The sequence below is a fragment of the Pinus tabuliformis genome, chromosome 9 (assembly GCF_031772625.1).
Source record: "Pinus tabuliformis cultivar Carrire ecotype Pingquan chromosome 9, CPIR1, whole genome shotgun sequence".
NCBI lineage: Eukaryota > Viridiplantae > Streptophyta > Pinopsida > Pinales > Pinaceae > Pinus > Pinus tabuliformis.
Window position 1 is genome coordinate 708679770 of NC_142307.1, and position 10742 is coordinate 708690511.

At 37.7% G+C, this 10742-nt stretch overlaps 1 protein-coding gene across 1 annotated transcript; it reads right to left on the reverse strand.

Annotated features, from left to right (window-relative positions):
• Positions 1-2407: 2407 nt before the first annotated feature.
• On the reverse strand, positions 2408-10068 carry LOC149150663 (uncharacterized). The gene is made up of 5 exons (XM_089442893.1): positions 9802-10068; positions 7467-8297; positions 5729-5965; positions 5333-5681; positions 2408-4002 (listed from the first exon to the last, which is right to left on the reverse strand). The coding sequence occupies exons 1-5, from the start codon at positions 10066-10068 to the stop codon at positions 2408-2410; spliced, it is 3279 nt and encodes a 1092-aa protein (XP_089299019.1).
• Positions 10069-10742: the final 674 nt, after the last annotated feature.

Sequence of the window (10742 nt, forward strand, 5' to 3'; positions counted from 1 at the left end):
GATGTGCATAGAAAATTTTAGGGGCTAATATTCACAAGTGGGCTAATTTTCCATGGTTTTTCCAAAAAAAAGATTCGTCAATTTCCATTTTTTTCTAAAAATGATTTGCCCAAATTTTATGGTATAAAAATATTTTGCCTTTAAATTTGCCAATATTGTATAATGACTATATATAAAACTATTAGAAATTTGCATGTTTTTACAAAGATATCAACAAACATTTTATAATTTTCAATTTGGTGAATAGTAAGATTTGCCAAGTTTTCTAAACTCTAAGACACTTTTTCATCCTTAAAATTTTCCCTGGTGATATGTAGGTTCTTACCTCTCGTCTTACCATTTCTCCTCCACCAAGTTGTGTAATTTAAAGGAAACCTAAATTAGAAACTAAATCCTATGTACACTTTCCCAACAACGGTGCAAAAAATGTCAGGTGATTTAATTGTGTTTTAAATTATGTTATATTAAATTATCAGTCCAAGTTTGTAAACTTAGGAAGCGCACGCCAAGATATATGCAAGGATTCAATTTCTAATTATATAAAATGTAAATTGACATGAAGGGAAATTTTAATCTAGGAAAGCAATGGAAATCTAAATTAGGAAAGCAATAGAAGTCTTAATCTAGGAAAGCGATGAAATTTTAATCTAGGAAAGCGTTAGAAAATTAATCTGGAAAAGCATTGGAAAATTAATCTATGAAAGCATGTAAATATTATCTATGAAAGAATGTACACTTAGTTTATGAAAGCATGAAATATCAATATGTGAAAGCATGGAAACTTTTTTTTTTTAACAAGATCGATTACTGATATATTATAAAATAACAAGAGAGGGACTAGGTCCCGGTACATATGGAAAGAGGAGATCAGTGATATTGGAGCAAAATGGGAACACAGTCCCGTCATCCAAATCACTGTTCAAGCTTCTGAAAATTTGAAAAACATATCGACTATATTGTCGAAAGAACTGCCCTAACAGTAAACAAAAATTACATTGCATAGGAAAATAGCAAAGGAATCACCAAAACTGGTTAACTGAATCATCTGGAAGCTTGTCTTTCTTGTCGCTGAGCTTGGTCGAGGCTTCGCCTTGCTCGCTTTGGTTCAGTGTCTTTATATATCTTACTGCTTCTTCAAGATGTTGGCATTTTTCTTTAAGCCCTTCAATTTTCACCTTTTGCTTCTCAAATTTCTTTTTCTTGGACTTATTTTCTGACTCCACTTCAGCCTTGAGCTCATTGAAATATTTTATGAAACAACCTATCATGAAGCAATGATCCTTGCAGAGTGCACAATTTTTGTTGGTCTCGATCTAATCCAAAGAATTGTTTGACATTTTGGAAGCAAAGGGGAAGCTCCTCTTGACCTCGATACAAATCTGTGTCAGACATTTTCTAGGAGTGTATGGGCTGAAACCACAGTTCTGGAGTTATTGCCCGAAGTTATCCCTTTGGATAAAAGTCTATTGTAGATCGAAAGAGGCTTGTGAACGGATCTTCACTTAAGGCCAAATGTTGAATGTGCTTGGAGGAGAGAGGGCTAATGAGAGGAAGGGAATGACAATGGTGGAGAATCAGATTAGGCGAAGAAGGATGGAAGAAGCAGAGAGGATGGAAGAAGATCTGGGGGCTATGAAAGGGAGAAAGCTGTGATGAACAAAGAATTTTCTCTGAGATAGGATAGCGCGCCTTGTTCAAATGCTGAACCACAGAGACAAGCCAGGAGTTAGCGTAAAAATTACAGAGACAAGGAACTGAAACATCGTTACCTCTACCAAAACGCCGGAGAGAAGAGGAGTAGCTACACCTTGGACACCTCCTGAAATAATCACTGCGACCTGTAAAGCACATGCTGATGGGAAGCTTCTTCATATGAAGCAACCTTGACCCGGGCTGCTTCTTATAGAAACTGATGAGAAAATCCTCGTGATCCTTCCTGATTGCTGTAACAGTGTGATCTATTACAAATTTGATATCCCTGCGAATGAAAAGACTGATGCCCACTTCTGGCTTGTCTTGAGGACAATAATTTTTATTAAGGCCGATCCTCTGAATACTGCCCTGAATGAGAACGATCTTCCACTCTGTTCTAGGCAGATTTCCTTCAGTCTTTGTAACTGTCATCTAATGAGGGATCGTGAAAGGGACTAGAAAGCACTGTAATTCTTGACTGGAGCCTAACTTATGTGAATCCCTTGGACATATTTTTTCCGAATCTGAGAACCTATGCGTATCAGTCTTCTTGCTGAGGATTCTCCACTCTGCTCTATGAAGATGATCTGAGATTCTATTGTCAGACCTGGGCTGGACGATCACCTGTTTCTTTTGCCTGTGGAATGTTGTAGCAACTTGGTTGATTTGACTGTCTGTACAATGAGTATTGATCCCGTCCAAAGGGGAGGGGAATTCAGGGAATAGATTTTTCATATATATTTTGAATTTCTTTTACTTGCCCGACCCTCCGATTCACTGCCTTATTGGCAAGGGAATCAACCTCTTGATTATAAGCTCTCAGAATGTGCTTATATTTGATATTTCCCAGATGTTTGGTATTATCTAAAATTCTTTGTTTGATTCTGTTTAAAGCCTGGTTTTTGAATTCTCCCCCCGTTTCCATTGCAGCGATGATTATTGCTGAGTCACCGATTACAACTGGGTCTTTGGCCTGGAGTTTATTGAGGATGCATGTGCCTAGGAACAAACTGTATGCCTCCGCTTTATTGTTTGTCATGTTACCAAGCCCCCATTCATAGGAGGAGATGACTTCTCCTTTCTGATCATAGATAACTCCCCCAGCTCCTGCTCTGCCTGGATTATTTTTGGAAGCGCCATCAAATCTAAGAGTGTATTTCTTTTGGTTTTGGATCCACTTTTCGATTTCCATTTCATTTCCCTTGAGCTTCCAGCCTCTGTTTCTTCCCCCTGTCTTTGCTGGCAGTTGCTTCCTCACGGAACACACCAAAGGAATTTTGTTATACCACTCATTTTCTTCATTCTGCCAGTTATTTTGATCAACACTGAACACAACATTGGCACTAATCATCTCTGCCACTAGCCCCCACGTTTTGGCGAGAATGAGTCCTGGGTTAGGCTTTTGACTTTTGAATATGCAGTTATTTCTTGCAAGCCAAATTTGCCAGCAGAGAACAGATGGGAGACATTTCCAAACACGAATAATGGCAGATTTGTTTTGTTTTGTATATGGATAGTTTTTCTCCCAGTTCTTATTTAGAGTTGTGAGCTGATCGAAAATATCATTGGTCATCTCCAGGGGACTTATTATTTGCTTCCAACAGTGCCTTGCAATGGCACAATCCAAAAAGAGATGCTGACTGCTTTCCTCCTCCTTCTGGCATAAAACGCACATGGATGGCCCTTGTATACCTTTTTTCCTAAGGTTTTCCGCAGTGAGGATCTTACCTTTTAAGAGGGTCCATGCAAAGAATTTTATTTTTGGAAGGCACTCATTCTTCCATACTGCAGACCTGAGGTTCCAGTTCTCAAGATTATTGTTGGGTTGGAGGAACTTATATCCGGACTTCACTGTAAACTTTCCTCCACTAGGTTCCCAAACATAGCTATCTTGGATCTTTTTGTTTATAGGGGCAGCTCCAGCCAGAGTGATCTTCATATCATCCCACTGTTTTTTCAATCTATTTGGAAGAGGCAGATCTTTCCAGGCAGTCCAACTGTTTTGCTCCCAGTCTGAGATATCATAGAGAGAGGTTATGTTTTTGTTATCCATCCAGACTTTCAAGGCTCTGTATTGTTGGCTTTGATTCAATGGAGCAAATCCCATAATTTTGTCTGTCCATATGGCAATGTCTTTCCCATTCCCCGGGCTCTTCGATATATGGTCTTTGATTTGAGGGATGACTTTTTTAATGAGTTTCCATGCTTGAGTGCATGGTCGCTCTGAGATCAATTCAGTGAGGATCTTTGAATGCTGGCCATTAAGGTATTTTTTTAACAGCGCTTCAATCCACCAACTGCCTTTCTCAACTAACATTCGCCAAACAAGCTTGAAGCCTAGAGCTTTATTTGTCAAGCTCGGAATCCTAATGGAGATACCTCATTTTTCAAAAGGGAGAGTCACTTGGTCCCAGCGAACAAGGCTGAATTTTTTTGTGTCTTGTTTCCCTCCTTGCCAGAGAAATCCTCTCATGATTAGCTCCATTTGTTTATGGATGCTGGCAGGAGAAAAAATTATATCGTACTGATAAATAGGTAGGGCTGAGAGGAAATTTTACGAGAGTAGTTCTGCCCGCTAAGTTTAGCCACATCAGCCCCCAGCTTTGAAGTTTCCCTCTCATCTTTTCTATCTATTTATTCCACACCTTAGACTTGACCCCTTCTTTTTCCAGAGGCAATCCGAGGTAAGTAAAGTGTCCCCATTTTCGCTGAACCGGAATGTCCATAATTTAGGAAATCCTTTGCATTACCTTTAATGAAACATTCCAGGTATAAATTCTACACTTTTTGTTATTGAACAACCCTCTTGAGACAACAAGAAAGGCATTTAATATTTTCTTAAACCTCCTGGCAATGATACTAACAATGTAAACTTTGAAACGAGAACTGATACTGTTACCCGTTTCGTAAAGATAGCAAAAAAGTGACCTGATTTTGAAAAGGGGTGATGCAGAACACATGTTTTTTTTTTAGCATAGTTTTTGGCACTTTAATTTTTTTATGTACATTGCGTTTTAGAATGGTAGTGATTTTCATGCCGATTTTAAAAAGTGGTAATTCTGCATCAGGCCCTTTTTTTAAAAGACTTAACTTTAAATTTTCTAATGTATGAAATGTAAATAATTATTTTGTAAATTTAATAATTTTTTAAATGGTCGTTTTCTTCATATTTTCTTGTTTTTATTTTTATTTTATTTTTTTTGTAGTGAGGTTTTTATTGTTTTGCATTTTTAAATTAGAAGGTCAATATTTTGAATTTTCGATATTTTACATATTTATACATCCTTAATTAATTTTTCAATCCATATAAAATAATTGTTTCTAAAAAACAATATTTTTCAACAATGGACATAAAAATAACCATTTTTAACATAAATATAACTAAAAAACTACACGTTTTAATAATTTTTTTTCTAGAATTGACATGTCAAAATCAAAATTTTTATACGAAAATTTTAACTAAAAATGGCTAAATAATAGTTTTTTTTTTATGAATTTCATGTCAAAAAAATAATAATAATCATTTTTTTTCAAAAAATAATGATTAACTTAAAAATTAATGCGAAAATAACATATTACAAATATTGAATGCATAACAGTATCAGTTCCCGTAATTGGAATTGAATAACCACCACCCGACTGCCCATGGGGGTGGCTATCCGATTCTCGGAATTGGATAGCCACTGCCCGGCCACCCCCACAAGCGGCCGAGCGGTGGCCATCTGATTCTGAGAATCAGATAGCCACCGCTCGGCCAACCCCACGGGTGGCTGGGTGATGGCTATCCGCTTCTCATAATCGGATAGCCACCCGTAGGGGTGGCCGGGTAGTGGCCGTCCGATTCTGAGAATCAGATAGCCACCCCCATGGGTAACCAAGGGATGGTTATTCGATTCCGAGAATTGGATAGCCACCCCCACGGGCATCCAGGCGATGACTATTTGATTCCGAGAATCGGATAGCCACCCCCACGGGCAGTCAAGCAATGGCTATTTGATTCCGAGAATCAGATAACCACCCGCAACGACTGTCAGACAGTGGCTATCTGATTCTCGGAATCGGATAACCACCCCTTGACCGCCCTTGAGGTGGATATATGATTCTCATAATCGGATAGCCACTGCTCAGCCACCCGTGGGGGCGGCCGAGCAGTGACTATCCGATTCTGAGAATCAGATAACCACCACCTGACCACCCCCACAGGAGGCTGAGTAGTGGCTATCCAATTCCGAGAATCGGATAGCCACCGTCCAACCGCCCATGGAGGCGGTGGCTGATAAAATTGTTTTGTTTAAATAAAAAATAATTTTTGTTAAATATGTTTATATATATATATATATATATATATATTAAATGGTTTTTTTTTTTAATTTTATATATATTTGTAAAATATATATATTTTAAATGTTATTTTAAAAAATATCAAAAATATATTTAGCTTTTTTAAATTTTAATGTTTTTTTGAAAATGATGTTTAATTTAAAAATATGTATTTTTTTAAAATTTAATTGTTTTTCAAGTTTTCATGTTACTTTTAGTTTCAGCATATTTTTGTTTTTTAGGGTTTTTTGAAAATGTTTTTAATCTTAATTTTTGTAGTTTTTTAAATTTTTTAAATTTTTTTGTTATTTTACAATTTTTTTTAATCTAATTTGTTTTTAATTTTTTTAGTTTTTCTTAATGCTTTTTTAAAATTTCTTATTTTTACTTAATTTTATTTTATTTTTATTTTTTTTCCAAATTTTTTTATGGTTTACCACATTAAAAAAATGTTATTTTTTTGAAAATATGATTTTCTTATTATTTATTTCTTTAAATTTTTTAATTCTTATATTTTATAGGTTAATTTTGTTTTTTTTTTTACATTTTTATGATTGATTTTTTTTTTTAATTTTATGTTTTGTTTTTAATATATATTTTTATTTACGTTTTGGTATTTTTTTTAACTTTTTTTGTGTTTTTTTCATTGCTTTTATTTTTAATTTTATGTTTTCATTATTTTTTTGAAATTTTAATGTTTTTCGGAGTCATAACAAAATTTTTTACACCATTATTTCAAAATGTTGAAAATTTACCTAAAAAAAAAGTGTTATTCGAGCATCAACACTTTTTGTTTTGAGGATGTTTTTTGCACAATTTTTACACATAAAAATTCGGTTTTATTGTCATTTTTTTTTAAATGTTGAAAATTAACTCTAAAAAAAAATTCGTCGTTCCATTATTAGCAATTTTCATTTTCAGGCTAGTTTTTGCACAATTTTTGCACCAAAAATTTGTTCTCACTGCCATTTTTAAAACATGTTCAAAATTGACCCTAAAAAAAAACCATCATTCTAGTATACACACTTTTCATTTTTAGCACTGTTTTTCATGTTTTTTCAGGGTTTTTTGGGCAGAATTCTCATTTTGAGTTTATAGTTCCCGTTTCAAAGTTTACATTGTTTACTTGAGGCTCCTCCAATTAGGAGGGTATCATCCGCAAAGAGAGAGTGATTGATTTCTTTAATCCCTTGAGCTATGCTGATGCCAGTTATTTCCCTTTTATTCCTTTAACTTTCAAGTTGAATACTTAATGTTTCCGCAATAATGGTATAGAGGAAAGGGGAGAGTGGGCAACCTTGCCTCAATCCTCTGGTGCTGCGAAAGTAACAGCTGGGCCTTTTGTTAATCAGTGGAGCTGTCCATGGATTTGAGATGCATTCCATTATAGTGTTGATGAACTTAATAGAGATTCCGAACTTTTGGAGAACTGCCACTAAGTACTGATGACTGACTCTGTCAAAGGCATTGGCCATATCCAGCTTGATGACCATGCCTTTTTCATTTCTTTGAATACTGCTATGTATGGCTTCCTGTACAAGAATCACGTTGTCCGTTATTTGTCGTTTAGGAACAAAGCCACCTTGATTTTCAGAGATGAGACTGGGCAGGATCTTTTTCAGTCTATTTGCCAGAATTTTTGTAATGATTTTATAAGATGCATTACATAAAGAGATGGGTCTGAATCGGTCAAAAGAAAGAGGGTTTGGCTCCTTGGGGATGAGCGCCATGTGAGAGGTTTTGGTGTTTTCTCCCATCTTGTTTTTTTTTAAAACATTTTTAACCATTCTTACAAAGTCTTTCTTTATTATGTCCCAATGGGTCTTGTAGAAGGCAATGGTGAAGCCATCTGGCCCGGGGGCTTTATCCAGATGCATGCTCCACGTTGCTTCTCTTATTTCCTCCTCTGTCACCTCCTTCTCTAGCTCACTATTTTGCTGATCGTTGATTCTACTATTAACTTGTTGAAGGAATTCAGCACTGTCTGATGGTTGTTCTTCTGCTGTTAGGAGGGTTTTGAAGTATCTATGAGCTGCTTCTTTGATTTCCTCCCTCTCCTTTATTTCCTTCCCTTCAACCTGAATCTTGTCAATTTGGCTGCCCGCTCTTCTTAGCTTGAGATTATTGTGGAAAAAGGAAGTATTTTTATCTCCTGCTTTTAGCCAGAGACACCTGGATTTTTGTCTCAATTCCTCCTCCTCTTGTCTATTTTGCCTATAAAGTTCCATAAATATTTCTTTCTCGTGAACATGTTCTTGCTCCGTTGCTTGTTGTTTTTCATTTTCCTGACTCCATTTTTCCAGATTCTTATGCAGCTCGACTTTTTTGTTTTTCTCTTTTAGAGCGTTCTCTCTTGCCCAAATTTTTATTTTTGCTCTTAAATTTTTAACTTGGATTCCCAAACGAAGTGAGGGGAACCTGTTACATCGAATTCCCAACTGTCCTTTATGATCTTGCTAAACTCATCCTTGTTGTCCCAATTTTTATTATATTTAAAAGGGATCGGCCCATAATTCTCCAATCTGTCTAAAATCAGAACCACAGGCTTGTGGTCGGAGGCTGTAGCATGTACAATCTTGCTCTTGATGGATGAGAATCCTGTAGCTATGCTCTCTTGAATTAAGATCCTGTCCAGTCTTTCTTTGATGTTTTGAGTTCCGGCTCTTTTATTGCTCCAAGTAAATTTCCCATTACATGGAGGAATGTCCAGGAGTTTGTGAGCTTCTATAATTTCTTCCAGAGCTGCCCTAGAAGGGTCATTGAGATACTTCCCTCCCATCTTTTCTTCAATGTTCCGAATTAAATTTAGATCACCTCCTAAAACCAGCTTGTTTCTGTGGCATTCTTGCACTTCTTTTTTAACTGATTCCCAACATAGTGCTTTGTCCCTGTAGTGATTTGGAGCGTAAATGTTTAACAAGGTGTACTCTTCTTTTGTGGTTTTGTTTTTGAGATCTGTTCTGACCCACCAGTTGCTGAGTTTTTGACTAGTGAGATCCCACTTCCCTTTGTTCCATATTGTGCCAATACCTCCTGAAGCTCCAATGGAGTCTGTCGCTGTTCCTTCAAAACTTTTTTGTTTCATCATTAATTTTTGGAATTCTTGACTGGTCACTTTGGTCTCTTGGATCATGAAAATATCTGGCTGTTCTTGCCTTATTAAATCTCAGGCTGCGTTGATTTTTAGAGAGGAGCCCAAACCCCTGCTGTTCCAAGAGACCAAAATCATTATTTACTTGATTTTTGGTGAGCCCCGACCTTCTCCTTCTGCTTTTCCCCGCTTCCTTTTTGTTTAGCCAGGAAAGAGTCCATTGGTTGTTGGGTACCTGTAGCCATTTCTTTTGTTGCTGCCTCATCTCTAATCTCTTTATTCGATTTCCTCCCTACTTTTTTTGGCTGCTCTGAAGTGTTGTTGGATTCTTTGACTTTGTTTCTTGTGAGGATTTGATCTATGGTGGGTGGAGGGGATGGGAAGTTCTGTATGGGAGAATGGATGACAGCTAAAGTTTTGTCTTGAGTAGGAGAACGAGGGGATGATGGTTCTTCTTCTTCCAAGGTTTCAAAAGGGTTAGATGTCGAGGGTATTGGCTGGACCATGTTGAGGGGAGGAGTGGGGATTGCAACAACGTTTTCAAGGGGCTGTTTGGGGTTTGGACCAGATTGTTTATTGTTGGTTTTCTTTCTCTTAACTTGTTCCCAGGTGCCTTCATTTGCTTCTACATTCTCAGCAGTTTCAGTTTCTTTTAGTTTGTTACATCTATTTGCAAAATGACCGTATTCATGGCATACCTTGCATTTGAACGGGATTTGCTCATAGTCCAGCTGTTGGATGTGAGTCCACTGGTCCACCTTGATCTTTATAGCCTCCAGAAGGCCTTTCCCCAAATCCACTTCTACACAGATCCTAGCACAAGCATGCATATTGTCCTTTGGTTCACATCTGTCAATGTATTTGCCGACTGCATTTCCGATTGCTTTGACCGATTCGTCTCCCCAGCAATGTAGTGGGAGATGAGGCAATCTGACCCAGACCGGCACAACATTTGGGATGTCCATCTCTGGATCAAAATCTGGGGACCATCTATTCAAGTATAGTCCTCTTGAATCCATAAAATATGGACCGCTTCGGAATATTAGGTTCCGATCTTCTTTGGTTTCGAAGAGGAACGTGTAATATCCCCTGCCACAAAATCTTATTGCTATTTTCCCTTGGATATTGGTGCTCTAGTTGCACTCCACCCACTTCTGAACTGCTCTGGGGGAGGGCCACAGTCCAGTGAATTGACCTACCAATCCTCTTTCAGATAGTGAAATAGCAGCTTTCCTGGGTAGACTTGGAGGTAAAGAGATTTCTGGAATATCTACCAGTTTTTTGACAAATTTAGTTGTTGTTGGCTTGGTTTTTGGTGCACCATTCTCTGAGATTAAAGAAGCAAAGGCCGCTGCTTGTTCCTTAGGGCCTTGCTGATGGGGTGAATCGCTCCCTTCCATGAGGGGCGAATGTTAGGGAGGGCCTGCAGCAGGGCTGCCGGGAGGGAGAGGCAGAGCCTAGGCACGCGGGGATGCCAAGAGCCAGACGAGGGAGGCCTAGCAGCAGGAGCTGCCAGGCAGAGGAGCTGCAGGAGGCAGCGGAATCGGGGGAGCAGAGCTAGGTTAGAGCCTGCGCATGCCGTGAAAACATGGAAACTTAATCTATGAAAGCATTTGAAATTTAGTCTATGAAAGCATGG

Coding starts and splice junctions, on each gene's coding strand:
- LOC149150663 (XM_089442893.1), bottom strand. CDS start 10,068: ATGGACATCCCAAATGTTGTGCCGGTCTGGGTCAGATTGCCTCATCTC. Junction 5,966..7,466: donor TGGCCAATGCCTTTGACAGA/GTCAGTCATCAG, acceptor CAATTTTATCAG/CCACCGCCTCCATGGGCGGT. Junction 5,682..5,728: donor CCGAGAATCAGATAGCCACT/GTCTGACAGTCG, acceptor GGAATCAAATAG/CCATTGCTTGACTGCCCGTG.